The sequence below is a fragment of the Sciurus carolinensis genome, chromosome 8, assembly GCF_902686445.1.
Source record: "Sciurus carolinensis chromosome 8, mSciCar1.2, whole genome shotgun sequence".
Lineage (NCBI taxonomy): Eukaryota > Metazoa > Chordata > Mammalia > Rodentia > Sciuridae > Sciurus > Sciurus carolinensis.
In genome coordinates, this window is record NC_062220.1 from 132132552 (window position 1) to 132153986 (window position 21435).

A 21435-nucleotide genomic window follows, 5' to 3' on the forward strand; every position below is an offset into this window, starting at 1 on the left:
AGAAAATAAAAAGCTCAGTCAGCCCTAGACCCCAATACCCCTCAGGCTCAGGCAAGCCCCATCCTCGGCCCAGGCAGTCAGCACCCCTGACCCCAGAGGCAGACAGGATGCAGTTCCTATAGGGCATGGGGGGGGGGGGGGTCTCCTCCCACACAGCAGGAAATGGATTTCTGAGAAGACCAGCTGCAGCACCCTCAGGGGTAGTTCCCAGGCTGAGCCTGCAGGGAGGCTGGTGGCGCACTTGGCCCATTTACCCCAGCCTTGGAGAAATTTCCTTCTCACACTTTCAGTTTCAATTCCTTAGAAAGCTAAGTTTCGGTTTCCAGTCTGGCAGGCTGGCCGGCTGTGGAGCTTCGGGGAGGAGCTATGGGCTGCCAGGAGAAATCTTGCAGCTCTCACTGCAAACCGAGGGTAAATCCCTGCCCTCAAGCTTGCTGTGCAGCTCTTCAGACCTTCCAGGGCTGCCAGAAGCACACAGAATTTATTCCGACACCTTTGTCCTGCAGAGATGGATCCCTCCCTGGACCTGTATGAAACCCCGGGGGACCAGCTGGACGCCTTCCTAAAGCAAAACCTTCAGCCCCAGGAGGACTGGAAGGAAGAAGTGCAGGATGCCTGGAAGAGAATGGAGCGGTTCTTTCGGGATCAGTGCTTCCAGGATGAGTTGGTTCTGGGCCAGGAAGTCACGGTGCTGAAGGTGGTGAAGGTGAGCTCTGGGGTCTTGGGGTTCAAATCCCAGCTCTGCCCTGGGGGACTCCGGGATCTTTGGGGGATGTGCTGTAACAGTGGTCCTCTTTATGCTCTGAATATAGCTGCTCTGCTACGGATATATATATACACGTTTTGTTGTTGTTGTTGTTGCTTTTTTTTTTTTTTTGGTGCTGGAGATTGAACCCAGAGCCTTGTGCATGCAAGGCAAGCCCTCTACCAACTGAGCTATATCCCCAGCTCGCAACTTATTTTTTATGACTTTTTTTTAATTGTAGATGGACACAATGCCTTTAATTTATTTCTTTTTATGTGGCATTGTGCCTCACACATGCCACTCTGCCACTGAGCTACAGCCCCAGCCCACAACTTATTTTTTAAATGGACATGTTTCTCACTCCTCCTCTCGCCCCGCCTCCCTAATCTCAGGGGAAACATCCTAGGCAGATTTATCTGTCCTTGCACACACACCCACCACAGGAAGGAAGTGGTCCAGACTTTGGGGATGGTACCAGAAGATCTCAGAAATGACTCCCACATAAACAAGTGAATTAAAACTCCCAACAGAGAACACGTGGAATGTAGCTCTTTAACAGCTCCCTGTTCCTTCCAATGGGTAGAATCATAGCCTTTGGGAAAGGAGTCCCCCGTGTTTCTTCTTTGCTAGCAAAGCAATAAAACTTTTTCCTTTTTCTCAAAAACGTGGCCTCGTTATTGGATTGGCATCAGGGACAAGGACTGAACTTTTGGCAATGGTGCCCCGTCATCTCTCTGAGACTCTGCTCTCTAACCTAGGTTTCTTATGAGCAATAAATGGGACAGAGCGTGGAAAGATGCTCTTACACAGTAAATTACTCTATAAAGCTGAAAGGTGATGATGATGATTATTTGGTTTTCAGTTCACTGAATGCCAAGGAGTCAGAGGGAACATAGATACCAAGTCTCTATAAAATTTATGCATTTTGCTTCTTGCTTAAGAAACCCCACTTTACTTCCAAAATCACAAAGAAAATCTGTGTTTTTCTTCTAAATGGTACTGATTGGTCATGTGAGAAACTCCCTCGCAATCATGTAATATCAGAGGTACTTAATAAATTCAGTGGGTTTTCAAGGACTGAATCTTCAATCCAGTGTCTATTTATAAGGGTAGTTTATCCTAAAAAAGTACTAAATTATAATTCAACTTTTAAAATTGCAAGTGTTTGGACCATAGTCTAGATTTTATTCATTTTGCTAAAATGAAAGACATCTCACATTAATTGAAGTAAATCAGTTTCACCTGGGAAAGGATAACACTGGAGAGAAAGGATATGCAGCTTTCAAGAATCTTTAAAGAAAGAGCTGAAACCCAAGATTCAGGAGAGTTATCAGCAACCATGCACTTCAAAACAGAACTTCAAGATCCTATGGTTGCTTAAAAAGCTACAATTTTGGATTTCTGGACTCTGACTCCTCTATACTCTGAACTTGCTGTAAGGGTCCTCAGCCCCAGAGCTGAATCCATATCTTTGCTTCCAGGATCCGCAAAACAAAACAAAACAAAAACGAAAGGAGGAAATCCCAACCAGAAACAGAAATAAGATGCTCAGTCTCTTAAGGATGGGTCTTAAGGTGTTCAAGCATTTTAACATATGTTCTAAATAAAACTCTTCTACAAGTTCAAATATGCTGTTTCAATGGGAAATATACATTTATGTTATTCCAAATACCCATAGCTTGAAGTTACTGTTCCCACTTCTACAGGTATATGCATCAAGTGAAGATTATTCACCTGTATAATAAAAAAAATCTTTCCTCTTTCTTTCTCAATAATCTCTTTCCAAACATTGAAACACTCATAAAATAATTAGCATCACCTATTTTGAGCAGCATAGAAGATGCCATATGACTGAAACTGTAGCCCTTATTTGAATAAACATTGATAAGCAATGGCAATAAGAACATTTTTCCACATTTCTATTCTATGTGAAGAGGAATGGAGCATTTGCACATAATTCAACATTTGTTTTCTCTCTGCCTTTGTTGACCTTTGTAAGCAGTAAATTTTCTTAGTCGCATCTGTTTTTGTTGGTTACATCCATTCATGTTGGAGTGAGAGTGGTATATTTCTAGAGACAAATGTGCTGATTCCATTTGATTCCCTACCATTAGTGGTCTGGAGAGCCTTCTGAGACCATGAGTAAGTCTTGAAAGGACATCTTGCGTATTTAATCACCACCTCTGTCTGATCCCCATATTCTTCTTTTTTTACTATTACACATCCTCAGATCAAGAAATATCTAAATTGCCAGACACAGTGGCACACACCTATAATCCCAGCAGCTCTGGAGGCTGAGGCAGGAGGATTGCCAGCCTCAACCAGCTTCAGCAACTTAGTGAGGTCCTGAGCAACTCAGAGAGACCCTGTCTCTAAATGAAATATTAAAAAGGGCTGGGAGTGTTGCTCAGTGGTTAAGCGCCTCTGGGTTCAATCCCCAATACCAAAAAAAGAAAAGAAATATATAAATTAAGGACAATAGGCATCTGAAGTCAAAATTGCTCCATGATTTTTATTTATTTTTTTTAGTTGTAGATGGACACAGTACCTTTATTTTGTTCATTTATTTACATGTGATGCTGAGGATCAAACCCAGTGCCTCACACATGCTAGGCAAGCACTCTACCACTGAGCTCCAACCCCAGCCCGCTCCATGATTTGTTAATTACGTAAGTAAAACAGTAACAAAAAAATAGGAAAATACAAAATCTTACAGAATAACTTTAAAAGTCATATACAAGGACTATTCTCATCTTAGTATACTACAAGCACATTTCAAATGTTTATAAATAACTAGAAATGTTTCATATGTATTGTTGAAAGAAAAACATTAGACAAGTTAAATTCAACAGAATTCACTTGTGCAAAGGAGTCATAAGTCAGGCAACATTCAGAACCAGAAAATGTTCAGAGAATTTGCCCTGCATCATAGAATGAACTAATAGCTTATAAAAGAAGGTCAAAGGGGTGTGATTGTGGCTCAGTGGTAGGGTGCTTGCCTGACACATGTAGGCCAAACACAGAAGCGAAGTAGTGAAATTATCTAATTGGCCACAGATAGGCATCTCCCTTATATGGACATAGTATGACGAGATGTTTGCCTTATATGGCCATGATCTGATCAGATGGTTGACAGTGATTGGATGCAGCTTGGTTATTTCTGATTGGATGAAACCTGGTTATATGTACAAAAAAAAAAAAAGGCTCTGGTTTGTTTACACACTAAGTTCAGTTGCAGTTTGTTATGTGGAGCTCAAAGAATAGAGACAGCCTCAGACTAATGGCTTCCTGTTTATTTAACAATACTCATGAATATATTTATTTCCTAAGAGATTATAAACTTCTGGTACAGCCAAGATGGAGTAAACACCTTCAAACTATCTCTCTTGCAAATAACTAAAACCCCAGATAGACATCAAAAAGCCAGTACTTGAGGCTCTGAAAAGTAATCAACAGCAGGAAGATTGGGGACCTAGGTCAAAATTTGAATAAGCTGAAACAAGGGTGGTTATGGTGAAACCAAGAGTTAAGGCCCTCAGCAACATGGTGGATACCAAAGGCATTGTGCTAAATGGGGATAAAACCTAATTTCAAAAGGTCAAATGCCTTTTGGCATGATTCCATTTATAGTTGGCCCTCTGTAATGGAAGGGATTGGACAGCAGTGACCCCCATGGATACCAGAATCTGCAGATGTTCAAGTTCCTTATATGAAATGATGTAGGATTTGCATATAACTTAGGCATGTCCTTTTACACGGTGGTACCTGAAACACAGTAAATGCTATGTAAATAGTTGTTCGATGGTATTGTTTAGGGAATAATGACAAGGAAAAGTCTGTACATGTTCAGTACAGACACAATTTTTTTCCAATGTTTTTGACTTGAGGTTGGTTGAATTTGCATATGTGGAACTTCCGGATGCAAAGGGCTAAATGTATTGGGGAAAAAAATTAAGGAATAACAATATAATAATAAATACAATTCAATAAAACAATACAACAACAAAATAATAAAAGATATAGTATAATAACTATTTACTTAGCACTTAAACATTATATTATGGATTATAAGTAAACTAGAGCTGATTTCAAGTATACAGGAGAATCTCATAGGTTATATGCAAATACTATACCATTTTATTAAGAGACTTGAACATCCTTGGATTTGGGTATCTGAGGGGGTACTGAAACCAATCCCCAAGGGACAACTGTATATAACATTCTTCTTTTTTTTTTTTTTCTCAATACTTGGATTGAACCCAGGGGTACTCTACTACTGAGCTACATCCCCAGCCCATTTTTGTTTTTTTGGTTTTTTTTTTTGTTGTTGTTGTTGTTGTTGTTGTTTTTGAGACAGGGGCTCACTAAGTCGCTGAGGCTGGCCTGGAACTTCCCATCCTCTGCCTCAGCCTCCAGAGTCACTGAGATTGCAGATGTGGACCACTGTGCCAGCACAACTGTATAAAACATTCTTGAAATAATAAGATTTTGTAAATGGAAAACATATTAGTGTTTTCCAGGGTTGAGGGATGATGGAGGGAAGGGAAGCATATTTAATTATAAAGGAGTTGCCAGAGGAAGATCTTTATTTTAAAGGAATAATTCTGTATCTTCTTCCAGCAGTAGTCACAGGAATCTACACACACAATAAAATGTCACAGACTAAATGCACATCATATTAATGTCAATTTCCTGGTTTTGCTGTTCTATTCTATTTAGATAAGATACAACCATTGGGAAGACTTCCAATCCCTCTCTCCTGTCTTTATGATTTCCTATAAATCTGTAATTTCAAAATGAAAGTCTTCCAAGTATTGTAGATATACTCAGGCCTCTATAATACAAAATATACATATATACAAATTATATACACAAAAATATGTTTAGGGGCTGGGGTTGTGGCTTGGTGGCAGAGTGCTTGCCTAGCATGTATGAGGCACTAGGTTTGATTCTCAGCACCACATATAAATAAATAAAGTAAAGGTCCATTGCCAACTAAAAAAATATATATTAAAGATATATATGGAGTTGGGGTTGTAGCTCAGTGGTAGAACACTCACCTTGCACGAGTGAGGTGCAGGGTTTGATCCTCAGCACCACGTAAAAATAAAATAAAATAAAATAAAGGTATTGTGTTCATCTACAACTTAAAAAAAATATTTTAAAATATATATATATATATGTTTATCAGGCCAAAGCTGGCCAATAGAACTCTCTATAATGAGAATGCAGTTTATATGTGTTATCAAATCTAATAGCCACTATTCTTGGGCAGCTATTGAGTGCTTGAAATAAGGCTAATGTAACTAAAGAAGTGAATTTTAATTTCATTTTAATTAATTTGAATGTAAACGGACACACATATGGCTTTGGCTACCATGTTGGACAGTGCGGGTCTTTTTTTTTTTTTTCCCCCCTGATGCTGGGGATGGAGCCCAATGCCTCATGCCTCATGAACACCAGACAAGTGCTCTACCACTGAGCTACATCCCCAGCCCTTGGACAGTGCAGGTCTTGAAGTAGAACATTTATGGAACATCATAAAAAATTTTGGTAACTGTGATTACCTCTGGAGAAGGGGTTAAAGGTCATTTGTGAACTGGAGTTTTACATTTCATTTATATCTTTAAATTGTTCTGAGGTATTTAATTTTTCTAAATTGGTGAAAAGATGTAGTATAGGTTGAATATTCTCTAATTACTGAAAATTCTTGGGAACAGAAGTATTTTGGGTTTTTAATTTTTTTTCCATAATTTAGAATATTTGCAGATACATAAGGAGATATCTTGGGAATGGGACCTAAGTATAAATAGGAAATTCATTTATGTTTCATGTATATTTTACACACATAGTCTGAAAGTAATTTTTTTTTTTTAAACTGGGGATTGAACCTGGAGGCTGGCACATGCTAGGCAAGCACTCTATCACTGAGCTATACCCCATCCCTTTTTTAAATTTTATTTTGAGACAAGGGCTCACTAAGTTGCCATGAGGCTGAACCTCAAATTTCAGATCTTCCCACCTCAGCCTCCTGAGAAGCTGGGATTACAGGCTTATGCCACCGTACCTAGCTAATTTCAGTGTATGTGCTGCCTAAAGGTAATTTTACACATTTTTTTGGTGCCAAGTCAATACTCTAAAACTTTTGGATTTCAGAGCATTTCAGATTTCTGAGTTTTGGACTGAGATGCTCAAACTGCAACACCTGTAGCAGAGACCTGGTACAGGAAGGAGGCCAAGGACTCCCTCTGGAGGTCTGTGTAGACATCCTACCATGAGTATCTCTGACTTCACCCTCAGCCTAAGTGTCAAGTCTCAGCAGAAGTAAAGCTCAGCATTTGTCATCCTCCACAGGGTGGCTCCTCTGGAAAAGGGACAACTCTGAACCACAGCTCTGACCTGGACATGATTCTGTTCCTAAACTGCTTCTATGACTTCCTGACCCAGTCACTGTTCCGAAAATACGTTATTGACTTCATTGAGGAGAAATTGGATCGCTGTAGCAGAAGCCTGGCCTACAATGTCACAGTGATCCAACGCAGAGAGGGAAACAGAAACCCTCGCTCCCTGACATTACAGATCCAGCCCAGGAAGAGCAGTGAAGTCATTCGGATGGATGTGCTTCCAGCTTTTGATGCTCTGGGTAAGGACAGCAATGGGTCAGGTTCCGAGAAACTGGTCAGGGCCCCTTCCCCTGGTCTTGGGAGAGGTTTGGGAAAGTGGAAACCAATGGAATTGTTCTTTCTCAGAGACTAGAGCTATATATATATATATTGAAGATTTCAGTCCTTCTATAAATGCATGTATTGTCATGTCCCAACACTGCCTGGGGCAAGAGAATTTCTCCTAAATAATAAATTCCTACCCAACCTGAGAAGAAGATTCCTCTCCAACTCTCTGGGAAGCACCAGGTCAAGCAAGTAACTCAAGACATTTAGAGTTGGACAGAACTAAATTGGAATCATCTTTAAATCAATGCACTTGATACATTCAAAGTTTGACTCCAAAACTTATTAATTGTGTGACCTTGGGCAAATCATTTAACAGCTCCAGGACTGAACACAGCAACCTATTAAATGAGATAATATCAAACTTAAGTAGAACCATAGGAAACTGACAATATTTGACCATGTTTGACCCATAAAAAATGGTCATTTCCTATGATTCCACTTAAATTGATCTATGTCATTGAGCTGTTCTGAGGATTCTATGAGCTTGACCCAGTGCCTGAGACATGGTCAGCCTTTGGCTAATATGAATCATTTAAAATCTATGTCACTTGGGGGTGAGCTCCCACACCATCGAAGCCTCCACTTACTTAGTCATAAAAGGGGAACAGTTAACACCATAGTTGAGCATTGCGTGACATAATTTATGTCTTTGCTGTGCTCACTAGTTCTCTCCCCATCTTCCTTAACTCAAAGGTAGATTTTCCTGACTTGGTATTTTTCTCCTCAGGATCCTTTTGCCCGGACACTAAACCAAAGCCAGAAATCTATGAATATTTATTAAGTACCTTTAGCTCCCCTGGGGAGTTCTCACCAAGCTTCACTCAGTTGCAGAGACACTTTGTGAAAAGTCGCCCTTTTAAACTGAAGAATCTCCTAAGGCTGGTGAAGTTCTGGTACCTGAAGGTGAGAAGATCTGGGCCCTGGGCTGGGAGGGGCAGGACAAGGGGAGAGGAAGGTTGACACCTACCAGAATTTTTTAAAGGAAAAAAATAGAAACAACCTATCTAAGGATAAGAGTCAGGTTAAACAATGTAAGTGAAATAGGATAACTGGAAATAGGTAACCTTTAGACCACTGGAGGATATTAGGGGTCACATATTGTTGGTGATGGTCTCTGTAGTTACTAGGTTCTCATCTTCTGAATCATGTGTCCAGTCTACAGCCTCCTGATTTGAATGACACCTATCATATGGTTCCTGATTAAGTACAAACTCCATTCTCAGCCAACTTCAGACCTCAGCTACTTGAGATAATGATACAAACGGCTACAATAATAATAATGCCATTAGTTGTTAGGAATGCTTCGTGATCTATGCTACAAATGCTGCACATTTTTCTCATTTGGTCTTTCTAGCAACTCTGTAAACTATGTATTATTCATCATCCTCATTTTGGAGATAAGGAAAAAGACTCGAAAGCCAACATGGAGCTGAGAGTTGGACATAGGAGTGTCTGACTCTACGACTTGTACAAACAATCCCATGAGTAGAATTATATCATCATTCTGTCTTTTCAGTTCATCCTTAAACAAATGCATTTGCTATTGATCTTTGGACTCGAAATTGGGGGAGTTATCTATTAATATAATTAGTATTTTTTTCCATTGAGGTATTTGTTTCCTTATCAACCTCTTTTTACATTGTAGGCTCTCTGTTCTGTTGCACTTGACCCTTGTTCATTCCCATGTCCAAAGCATACTGCTTTTGTTATAACTGCTTGAAGTGACATAACCAAGAAGACAAATAACCAAGGTTTTTTTTTCATAATTAACTGGCTTTTCCTAGGCATTTACGCTTCAATATGAATTTTAAGGTACCATGGAGATTCTAATTGAAATTTTCAATAAACTTCTAACTAAATTTTGGAGTACTTGAGCATTTCACAGTATCCTTTCCCCTTCGTCTTTCAGTTTGTTCTGATTTTGTTTTCCATTGTCTGTATGATTTAGTTTTCTCCAATTATTTCTATATTCACTGAATTGTATTGACCTGTCCATTCCAACTGAATATGGACTGCAGAGGCCCTGAAGGTCCATAAGAGACCCCAGCTTCCTCCTTTATTGAAATCTTGATGGCCCCAGGACATCGCCCATTTAGGTCTCACCATGTCATGGTTTGTGCTACATAATGCATGGTTTGTGCTCCATAATCACGCTTCTTAAATAATGAATCAATCCCTCTCTCTTTCTCTCTCTCCCCCATCCCCTCCCACATACACACATACCTTCTCCAGCACGTGAAAGGTAAATACCGAGGAGTAGCATTGCCTTCAAAATATGCACTGGAGCTACTGACTATTTATGCCTGGGAAGTGGGTACAGATGAAAATGAGGACTTCAACATGGATGAAGGACTTGTGGCTGTAATGAAACTCCTCAGAGATTACAAAGATATCTGCATTTACTGGACCAAGTACTACGATTTCCAAAATGTGGCGGTCAGAAACTTTATCAAACAACAGTTGAAGAAGAGCAGGTGAGTATGTTGATGGTATTACTTTCCACTTCAAGGAATAGAAAAATCAACTGGAACAGTTTTTAAAATAAAAGGAATTTATTGACTTTTGCAACTGAAAAGCTCAAAGGTAAAAGAAGCTTCAGGTATTGCATGATCTAGATGCTCACTATGTCATCCAAGTCCCTTTCTATGAACTGCTGCTCAGCTCTGTCCCTCCCAGGGCTTTACCATTAAATTCAGGTTAATTCCTTCATGGTTGCATCAGTTCTAGGCGTCTCATTTAGACATATACCTTCTGGTACAAGAAAAAACATTCCAAGCCAAATCTCAGAGATTCACTCTGATTGGGCCAGCTTAGGTGACAACTGTAATCCTAAACCAAGAGTTTCAGTTTGCAGGTAGTCCTTCCTACACAAAAGCATGCAAGCCCCATAAACATGAGTGTCACAGGCCAGAGTCCTAAGTGACAGAGCTCTGTTTTCTTTTTGTCTCCCAGGCCCATTATCCTAGACCCAGCTGACCCCACCAACAACCTGGGAAGGGGAAAAGGATGGGACGTGGTGGCCAAAGAGGCTGTTCACTGTCTGCGGCAGGCCTGCTGCAGGACTGACGACCCCAGCCGGGACTGGCACGTCCAGGTATGAGTCTCCATTGCATAGTCAGGGCTCAGTTCCAACCTCGTGTTTAACTCCACACAGATTCCCCAGCTCTTGCCACGGTACCCACTGGTTCTTGGGACAGGTGACATCTCCCAGGTAAACATCCCAACCAACCAGCTGTATCATTCTTCTCTTCTCTTGTGAATGTCTGGGCTTCGTTTCTTTCACCTGTAAAATAGCGGGCAATATCTGCCCTGCTCTGGATTCTTGCTATTAATACAAGAGACTTAATAATATTTCCCAAAAAGTTAAGTGAGGATCACAGGGCCCCACCGAGGACAACAACCCTGGTGTCACAGCCTCTCTGTGTTCAGATCACAGTGTTCAGAGACCAGGACTCTGCTTACAAACGCCCTGAGAAAAATCAAGTTTCCCTACCTACTATTCCCAGAGAAATTTTTCCACTAGTTCCACTTTTCATATCTTGCACAGAAATTCTGAGTCCGACCTCAAATGCAGTCCACAGCACCAGAAGCAAGGCAGATAACTAAGCCACCACAGGGACCGGCCACCTAGCCATACACCATCGACTGAGAATGTCCAGTGGACCACGGGGCTTCTGAGAGGCAAAAAGCAAAGCAAAAGGTTGGAAAGGAGATAGAATTAAAGTAGGTCTCCCACCCGGCTCAATACCCTGCCTCATAAAATACCACCTCCCATATGTTCACTTGTCCATCACTTACATCCGCTTCCATGGACATGCCTGTGTCTTCATATATTTTGACTTTACTTGAATTGTTATTCAATGGGTTATTCCATTACTAAATTAAATTATCTTACAGACTATTCCTATCCACCTATATATACCAGCAGGCATGACCATACCATATAAAACCCAAATCAGGACACTTCTGAGCATGAACTCGGTAATATGAATTGTGCCAAGTCAAGTGACCTATACCAGGACTGCATTAAACAAGCAGGAACATAAAAAACACCCCAGATCCAATGAATTTGTTTCAGCAGCTATATCATAGTTTAGTGAATGAAAGTCTTAATTTGTAGAACCAATACCCTGCGGCAGATTTTGAGGATGCTTTCAGACTTTTGCCAGGACAATTAATGTCCTTGATTATATCCCAGAGTCTAACATTAAATCACTTAGCCTCACATTAGCACTATGATGTGCCCGTGGAAATACTAATAATATCACCATGCGACAGGTGAGGATTCCAAATATTTCCACATAGGAGGAGTGTGATTTTGAGACCAGTTGTTACTCTGGGTTGGGTGAGTTAAAGGACAGTTTGACCCAATGGTTCTGTTAGCCTAGGATGACCAAATAGTAGTTTCCTTTACTTGGAACAGCCTTCTGCCTATTATCCCCCATAGTTATTAATAGCGCCTCCTTTGACTTCTGAAAGTGTCTTGGTAAATCACATTAGTAGCCAGAAGGGAGAAGCTTGGGAGGCAAAAGATGGCCCTGTCCACCCAAGAACCTTTATATGTTCCTCCCTCTCTTTCAGAGAGCAAGAGATGTCCAGGTGACGGTGAAACAGACAGGCAAGGAGTCCTGGACACTCTCAGTGAACCCGTACAGCCCCATCTGGAAGATGAAAGCAGAGATCAAGAGGACAAATAAGACAAATCGCCCCAATAGTCAGTATCGTCTCTCCTTCCAAGAGCCAGGGGGGGAGAGGCTACTGCTCAGCAGCCAGCAGACCCTGGCGGATTATGGGATCTTCTCTAAGGTGAACATTCGTGTGCTGGAGACCGTCCCTCCCGAGATCCAGGTCTTTGTGAAGGATACTAGTGGCCAGAGCAGACCCTACGCCATCCACCCTGATGACTCCATCCGTGATTTGAAAGAGAAAATTGAGGATGCTGGAGGACCTTATGTGGAGGATCAAATCCTGAAGTTCCAGGGTCGGACACTGGGGAACCGCCGCAGCCTCGCAGACTTGGATATAGAAGATTGTGACACCATCAAGCTCATTAAGAGAATCTGAAAGGCCCTAGGACGGCGCGTGGTCAGGCTACTCATTATGTAGACTCCTATGGTCCTTTTCCCTCATCCCATCCCTTTTTACCCAGACACTCTGCTCTTTCTGAAGCCTAAATATGAATACGGGCATAGACCTCTCCTGCTTAACTTCCTCCAGTGTCTCCCCATTGCCTACAGAGTGGAGTTCAAGTTCCTTTGCCTGGCATGCAGGGTCCTTGACCTTACCCCTTGCTTTACCCCTCTATTTCCCTTCACTGCTCAAAACACACCAGATGTTCCCAAACACTTGCCATTCCAGAACACTACCTGCCACCTCGTAACTCCATCACGTGGAGGCAGCTCTCCCACTCCCCTGTCCTCATCGTCAGTGCTCACGCTTCTAGGTTACTGAAGGAATCTCAGCCTGTGGATCTCAGTGGTCTGAGGACCAGGACCAGCATCCCTCGGGAACTTGATTAGACAGGAAAGCTCACGGCAACTCTCTGCATTTGACCTGAGTCAGATTCTCAGGCGGTGAAGCTCCTCAGTCAGCATCTTACAAGCCTTCCAAGAGGCACGCTGCAGTTTGGGAACCACTGATACCTGTCCCATACAGCTGGCCGTGGCATCTCCTGCCCTCACCTCCTCCCTTCACCCAGATCAGACTTCTGTGAAAGTACCTGGGCCCCTCTTTGTGTTCCTTCACCTAGCACCCTGAACTCGTGAAACCTGAAAAACTGTGCTTTATTCCTTGTGCCCTGTAGTGTGCAATGCCACCTCCCCAGTGCAAACATTTGGCACATGCTTGCTGAATAAAGGAACAAGTCAATGAATGGGTTTGAATCCTTCACTACTGTCTTTATGAGGGTCTCAGTACAATGCCATCTTGGAGCCTACATTGTATGGGGTACCCCGTAGCCCATGTCTTATTCTTTGAAAAAGTCCCATGCTGGGTCCCACCATTTGACCCAGCTATCCCACTCCTTGGCCTATACCCAAAGGACTTAAAATCAGCATACTACAGAGAGACAGACACATCAATGTTCATTGCTGCTTAATTCACCATAGCCAGATTGTGGAACCAACCTAGATGTCCTTCAATTGATGAATGGATAAAGACACTGTGGCATATATATACAATGGAATATTACTCAGCCATAAAGAATGATAAAATTATGGCATTTGCAGGCAAATGGATGAAATTGGAGAATATCATGCTAAGTGAGATAAGCCAATCTCAAAAAACCAAAGGACGAATGATCTCACTGATAAGCGGATGATGACATATAATGGGGGGTGGGAGGGGTTAACGTTAGGGTTAGGGTTAGGTTCAGGGTTAAGGCTAAGGAGGGGGGCAAGAATGGAGGAAGAAAGGACTGTATAGAGGGAAAAGAGGGGTGGGAGGGGTGGGGGGAAGGAAAAAAAAAAAAGTCCCATGCCGGAATGGCAGACCTGGTCTCCATGCTCATAGCCAATAATGCTTTCCTCTCTGTCTAAACCTAACTAGGCCAAAGCTGATCAGGATAGAATCCACCCATTGCTGTCCTTCACCAATCAGATTTCGAGTCCTGGAGAGTGGAACCAGGGACAGTGAGCTCCTGCTATGGTTAAACAGGAGTGCACTCAGGACTGGAGCAGAAACCAGAGCCCCGTCCAAGCCCATGCTTTAGTAAAGAGCCAACAGCCTAGAGAATGGAGCCACACACAGCCAGAGACAGGACCAAAGGCCCTCACCCACCCCTAGGAAGAGAAGCTGGGGAATGTTGTCAGTCCTGCCTTCCCCCCCATCAAATTCCCCCTGTATTTCTTTATCATCTCAATGGGGTGAGCAGCCACCATTGAATAAATCAGAGTGGGTAACTTTTCTGCCCCAAGACCTGTAATGTACAAAGCTGCTCCCCTGACCTTTCCGGTGCAGCCATTTTGCCCGCCTCCCAACCACTTGTCAATCTGTGAACATGCTGGCTAGCTGTTGGTTCATCAGTCAGCTTGCAAGTATCCTTCTCCGATATTGGTCCCCTGTTAGCCCGGCGGAATTCAATTGCTTTACTGTAGCTACCCCCAAATCTTTTCTCATCCTTCTGTCTCTCCTCCTCACTTTCTCTATCTTCCTGGCTTTCACACTCTCTCTAGCGTGCGCCCTTTCTCATTCTCTTTCTTTTCCTCTCATTTTCTCTCTTACCCTGCAGGGAGACACTCTGTTTGCATAATAAACTCCCTTATGTGATTTCCCGTGTCCGGCGTGGTTTCCGTGGGATTCCTTAACAAGACCATTAACTGAAGCCAGGCATGGGGGCACAGGCCTATATTCCCTGTGAGTTGGGAGGCTGAGGCGGGAGGACCACAAGTTTGAGGCCAGTCTCAGCAACTTAGTGAGACACTGTCTCAAAATAAAAAATAAAAAGGGTTGAGGATGTAGCTCAATTGCAAAGCACCCCTGGGTTCAATCCTCGGTACCAACGGAGGAGAAAAAAGAACTTTGACTAAGATCTGTTTCAGCAGGTCTGTAAAATTAATACCAAGAGTTTCCCATAGGCACAACGTCATTTGATTCTTATCCTCACAGCTGTCCTGGAAGTGGAGGGACAAGTATAAATAACAACCTTCCTCATTTTATACATGAGACTATCAAGGCCTAGAGGATAGGAAATGATGTCCAGGGGGAACTTCCAGGCAAGAGGTGCCATGACAACCTCAGTGGAACTTTTGAGCTCTCATGCACCATCTGCAGAAGAGCTTTCTCTCCCACCTTCTTTGGATTTCTGCCAGTGGACACATGCCCTGAATCTAGCCTTCTCATCCTGCTATTCTTCTCCAATTCCCTTGGTAATCTTTTCCCACCAACCTCTTCCCCTTCTGGTCACAGCTGATTGGACCAGGGATGATCACCTGGACCAGGAGAGAATCAGCCGATTGATTGGGCTAAGCCAATCAGATGAGTTCTGGAGACTACTGGGATTAGCACAGAGCACTTGGCATTTATTTTAATTATCACAACAAGCTTAGATTATTAACCACTGACCCCATTTGATAGGAAACAGAAGCTCATGCATCTTAAGGGTATTGATTGAGGTCACATAACCAATAAGTACCAGAGCTGAGGTTCAAGCTGTAATATGTCCAACTGGACACTGTGTGTCCACTACCATATGATGCTCCCTCTCTTGGTGAACCCCAGGTCTCCCTTCGCAACCCCTGTACAAACAACCTGCTGTGCCCCAAATGTACCAGTCTCTCCTCTCGGTCCTTGTTCATGCTCTTCTTCTGCTCTGGATCTGCCCTTCCTAAGATAAATCCTTGGGCAAGTTATTCTCACCGACCATAATTTCCTCCTGCATAGAAGCGCACCGTTTGTACCACTTATCTCACGAGGTCGTTGTGATGAGTGTTAGAATACTTTCTAAGCCGTAAAGCACATGAGCTAAGGTGGTACAAAGACAATGGATGCCCAGGGGCTAAGAGGAGAAGGGAACGCTGAGCTGCCATGTTGAATCTGTAGCCGGGATTTCATTCTACCTTCTAGCATGAGAAATCGGCATTAGAAAAAAAAAGAAAGAAAGAAAGAAAAGATAAATGAAATGAAGAGAGCAAAATTGTGATAAGGACATAAGAGAAGCAAACAGAGGAAGGTAGATTGCAGAGGGTTGGATCCTCAGAGCCCAGGAAAGAGGAAAGAGCTTGACATGACCAAGAACTGAGAGAACGGGTTTCAGAGCAGATAGACAAGAGTGGAGACGCACCTCAGAAGGCTGTTGTCATTGGGGAGAGATGATGGTGGTTTGGGCTGGGACCCAGAGTAAAGGCAGAAAGAGTGAACAGGTTCAAGGTCCCAAAGGCTTGCTTGTGGATGTGAGGAAAAGAAGTAGCTCAAAACTACCTTTGAAGTGCTTATAGGGTGGGACTGATCTGGAAAGGGCTCTAGGAGACTAGAAATGATCTGTTATCTTGACCTGGATGGCGGTTCCAGGACCACCTGCAAATGCAAAGAGTTTATATTTAGGCACCTCAGGGGAGGTTGCTAAGGAAGCAAATCCTGAGATGCAGATGCACGTGGAACCAGTTTACTAGAGTGTCCCCAGGAGTAACCCCTGAAAACACATGGAGGCACGAGGACACAGTGGAGGGAAGCTGGCCCGTGAAGCAGTCACCATGTGGACTTCAGCAGCCCCCACGGGGAACTCTGGTGCTGAGATGGCCCCTGAGAGCTGTCCCCGGTGGAGGTAAGGGGACCAGTCTCTACGCCCTCTGCATCAATCCGTCACTGAATGCACACAACCCCACAGAAGAGCGTGCAGTCTTGAGTGAATCAACCTTTTTTCGTCTGAGGGCAACATTCAGGCAGGGACTCAAGTGGGACTGGCGGCAGCAACACTCCTGGCAGCTGGGGACATGAGGGCCAGCACACCATCTCAGCCTCTACACACTTTATTGGTCTTTGCACTTTATTGTCGGTACGTTATGTCTCAACAGAATAACCCAGAAAAAAATAATAATCGTGATGACCTGAGTTTATTCACATGGTCACTGTGAGGAAAGTAGCAAAAGGCAGGGAAAGGTCCAACATGCGGGCACTTTTTAAGCCTCTTCTTGCATCACATTTGTTAACGACCCACTGATCAAAGCAAGTGGCAGGGTCAAGCCCCGACTAAGGGGTGGAGAGATGGACTCCACCTCTGGGTGGAAGGGACCTCAAAGTGAACCTTGCAGAAGAGTGTGCAAGGAGACAGGAGGGGGTGGGGAACAAAGATGGAAGGGACGGAATCCAGTTTCTGTCGCAAATAACACAGTTCCACAGATTGGACAAGTTTCAAAGAACAGGGGCTTGGCTGAGCTCACGATACTGGAGGTCTAAGGTCAAGGAGCTGCATGCTGGCAGAGCCCCATGGTGGTGCAGAGCATCCCGTGGCAAGAGCCAGAGTGTGCCTGTCTGTGTGTCCCTTCTGGCCGCTCTCCCGTATTCCATCATGAGGGCTCTACCCTGCCGCCTTCATCTAATCCTAACCCCTTCCCAAAAGCCCCACCCCAAGCATCATGGGATTAGCTTTCTACCCTCTTAACACCTCACCATGGGATTCAGCTCCAAAGCCATATTCTAACCACGGCAGCCTCCTTCTCTCTATTGTTGACATCTGTTTCCTCCACAGGACGGGAAAGTGGGCCTGCTTTCTACCACAGCGTTCTCCTGTTCCTTGTAAGGAACATCTGTGGCCACCTACTTAGCCATTAGGATGCTTGAGCAAACCCGAAAGTTCAAGGAGGCAACCCTTAGGCAAGAGGAAGACAGGAAGCGTCCCCTCCGCCACCCCTTGGGTGGTCAGTTGTAAGGCACATTCTGCACGGCTCCTCAGAGCATCCTCAGTGGGACTGAGTCCCAGCTGCCTAGAGTAGTTATCAACTTAACATGTTCCTTGGGGTCACTTTCTCTCCTTCCCAGCCCCTGGAGGTCACTTCCAGAACAGACCACTCTCCTGCAAACCCTTATTTCCCGCTCGGCATTGCAGAGAATCCAAAGTCAGGCAACCCCGTCTGTCCGCTGCCTCCTCTGCCCCACACCTAGCCCGCCCCTTTCCTCTAAGGCTTTTTTCCCTCTCCCGTAAAAACTAGCTCAACCGGACGGCATTTTAACAAACCATAAAGCCAAGACATGATGCACTCCATGTTCCCATTTTAAATCTTCAAATGGCATCCCATGTATTAGTGATCAAATGATTGAAAGCTGTTCAACCCTCAGAGATTTGAGGGCGGTGAACAAAAAATGAATATATAAGGTCTGAATGGTTCTTGGCTGAATAACTTTTATATTGCCTCCAGGTTCATCTTCTGTCACCACAAACATGGTTGACTTAAGCTTGTGAAATTGCTACGACGCTTCAAGTTATTTTACGATGTTAAAGTAATTCAAATGAAATTTAAATGTAATTTAAATAACTTTATTATTTAAAATAATTTAAATTAAAATGTTTATAGTATTACTTCATATTATAATATTTAAATATTATTTTAATATGGCACAATCAAACTCTAGAAGCATGAGAACTTTGGGAATTTATGTATTTTAAAAAACATGATGCTTTCCATTTGGGATTAGCAAGTTTGAAAACTTAAATTGAAATATGTCATACTACTTCTTTTTTCATATTTTTCTTTAGTTGTAGATGGACACGATACCCTTATTTTATTTATTTATTTTTATGTGGTGCTGAGGATCGAACCCGGTGCCTCACACGTGCTAGGCAAGCGCTCCACCACTGAGCCACAGCCACAGCCCTTGACAAACTTCTTGAAAGGATCATCTGCCCTCCTGGGTTCCATCCCCTCACCCACTTCCTCCTGAACCCATTCTAGCCTGACCTCTACGTCCCATAAAACTGCACCCACCTAGCCGGGCACAGTGGTGCACGCCTGTACTCCCAGGAACTCGGGGAGGCTGAGGCAGGAGGATCGAGAGTTCAAAGCCAGCCTCAGCAACTTAGCGAGACCCTAAGCAACTTAGTGAGACGAGGTCTCTAAATAAAATATAAAAAAGGACTGGGGATGTGGTTCAGTGGTTAAGCACCCCTGGGTTCAATCTCCATTACCAAAAAAAAAAAAAAAAAAAAAAAAAAAAAAAAAAAAAAAAAACTGCACCCACCCTTCCTGTCCACCATCCCTCCAAAAGAGAGCTAGAATCCAACCCTTTCTCTTCAGTTCCGTTGCTTCCAGCCTAATCCGGGCCACCAGTGCCTGGCACCTGGATCATAGTACAGGGTCTGGACCCATCTTCCTGCATCTACACTTGCCCCCTGCAATTTTTCCTGATTCTATCTTTGCCACACTTCACTCTTCTGATTTACTATTGCCCCCAGGACAAAATCCGAGCCCATTCACCTGGGCCGACCCAATGGTTCACTTCCTCTTTCTGAAAACAATGTCATCACTTAGCTTTCAAAGCATCACTCAGGGTTTTCCTTCTTTCTCTTTAGCTACTCTTCTCATTCTTCTTGGCTGGCTCTGGCAACTCTCTACCTTTGGATACTAGTGAGTGCTTTGCGGCTCAGTCCTTGGTTCTTTTCCCTCCTTGCTCTGCTCTCAATCCCTCCTCTAGTCTCATGGCTTTAAATCTCTCTATGCTGGTGACTCTCAAATTTGTATCTTAAGTCCAGACTCCTTCTCTGAAATCCAGACTCATTCATGCAACTCTTTTCTCCACATGTCTACCTGGATCTCTAATGAACATCTCAAACCAGTTCCAAATCAGCTCTTGATCTTCACGTCCACACACCACCATTGCCCCAACGTTTTCCCCTAAGTTAAGAGCAATTCCATCCTTATGGCCCTTTTTTGCATTTTATTTAAAATAGAATGAGTTGCTAAGGGCCTTGCTGAGTTCTTGAGTCTGGTTTTGGACTCGAGATCCTCCTGCCTCAGCCTCCCAAGTCGCTGGGATTACGGGCATGTGACACAGCACCTAGCTTGGAACATATCTTGATTCTGATCTTTCTCTATTACTCTCTATCCATTCACAAGACCTAAACTTATAGTCAAAATACCCATCAAAATGATATGTCTGGGATTCCCTTCCCAACAATGCAGAAGGAAAGATATAGATGGTAGTATCATCAAAAGAAGATTATCCATAGGTTGATAATTGTTAAAGTTAATCAATGGTATATGGAGGTTCATTATATTATTCCAGTTTTTTCTCTGTTTAAATCACCCTACTCTGCCTACCTTCACTGCTACCACTCTGATCCAAGCCACCATATGTCCTGCCTGGACTGGCACAGTAGCTTTTTGACTAAACCCCTGATTCCTCTCTCACCCCTGCTTTTAATCTAAAATTTTCCCTTCTCAGCCAGTGTGATGGCTCCTGTTGAAATGAAAATCAGACCATGTCTTCCCTCTGTTTAAAACTCTCCAATGGCTCCCCATTTCATTCAGAAGAAAATAGAAGTCTTGACAGTAGCTTCAAGATCCAATACCATCCAATACCATACCAATACCACCTACCTGTAATCTCAATGACTCTGAGATTACATGCCAATACCATACCAATACCATACCAATACCATCCAATACCATACCAATACCACCTACCTGTAATCTCAGTGACTCTGGAGGCTGAGGCAGGAGAATCACAAGTTTGAGGCCAGTCTCAGCAACTGAGCAAGGTCCTCAGTAACTTAGCAAGACCCTGCCTCAAAATTAAAAATTAAAAGGGCCAGGGATGTGGCTCAGTGGTTAAGCACACCTGGTTTCAATCCCGGTACCAAAAAAAAAAAAAAAAAATCCAAAACCATTTGCCTCCCTGCCCTTTACTACTTAACCCTATCCTCTTTCATCTCCTGCCTTGGCCGTTCCATTTCACACACGATGATGTTCTTCAAACCCACCAAGCACATTACCACCACAGGATCTTTGCACTTGCTGTTCATTCTGCCATGGAGGATCCTCTTCCCTCCTTTATGTACACGATTCACTCTTCACCTTCTCCGTGTCTTTGTTCAATGTCTCCTTTCCAATAAGCCTTCCCTGACCACTTTATGTAGGATGGAACACCTGTTATGGTTCAGATATGAGGGGTCCCCCAAAAGCTCAAGTGAGACAATGCACAAAGGTTCGGAGGAGAAATGACTGGGTTTTGAGAGCCTTCACCCAATCAGTGAATCAATCCCTGCTGGAAAGAACTGAGTGGTAACTGGAGGCGGGTGGGCGTGGCTGGAGGAGCGGGGGTCACTGGGGACGTTCGTTTGAGGGTGTATATTTGTATCTGGCGAGTGGAGCCTCTCTCTGCTTCCTGATCACCATGTGAGCTGCTTCCCTCCACCACACTCTTCCACCATGATGTCCTGCCTCACCTGAGCCCTGAGGAACGGAGCCGGCTGTCTATGGACCGAGACCTCTGAAACCATCAGCCCCCAAATAAAACTTGCCTTAAAAT

At 43.4% G+C, this 21435-nt stretch overlaps 1 protein-coding gene across 1 annotated transcript; it reads left to right on the top strand.

The window, feature by feature from the left end:
* The first annotated feature begins 333 nt into the window (after nt 1-333).
* Nucleotides 334-13434, top strand: LOC124991047 (2'-5'-oligoadenylate synthase-like protein 2). The gene is made up of 7 exons (XM_047561725.1): nt 334-411; nt 507-706; nt 7100-7388; nt 8204-8379; nt 9709-9950; nt 10429-10570; nt 12058-13434. The coding sequence occupies exons 2-7, from the start codon at nt 509-511 to the stop codon at nt 12538-12540; spliced, it is 1530 nt and encodes a 509-aa protein (XP_047417681.1). The 5' UTR covers nt 334-411; nt 507-508; the 3' UTR covers nt 12541-13434.
* Nucleotides 13435-21435: the final 8001 nt, after the last annotated feature.

Bases quoted from the DNA above. Each gene is read 5' to 3' on its own strand.
- LOC124991047 (XM_047561725.1), top strand. From the start codon at position 509: ATGGATCCCTCCCTGGACCTGTATGAAACCCCGGGGGACCAGCTGGAC. The intron at 7,389-8,203 runs GTAAGGACAGCA...TTTTCTCCTCAG, and splicing joins TCCAGCTTTTGATGCTCTGG to GATCCTTTTGCCCGGACACT. The intron at 9,951-10,428 runs GTGAGTATGTTG...TTTGTCTCCCAG, and splicing joins CAACAGTTGAAGAAGAGCAG to GCCCATTATCCTAGACCCAG.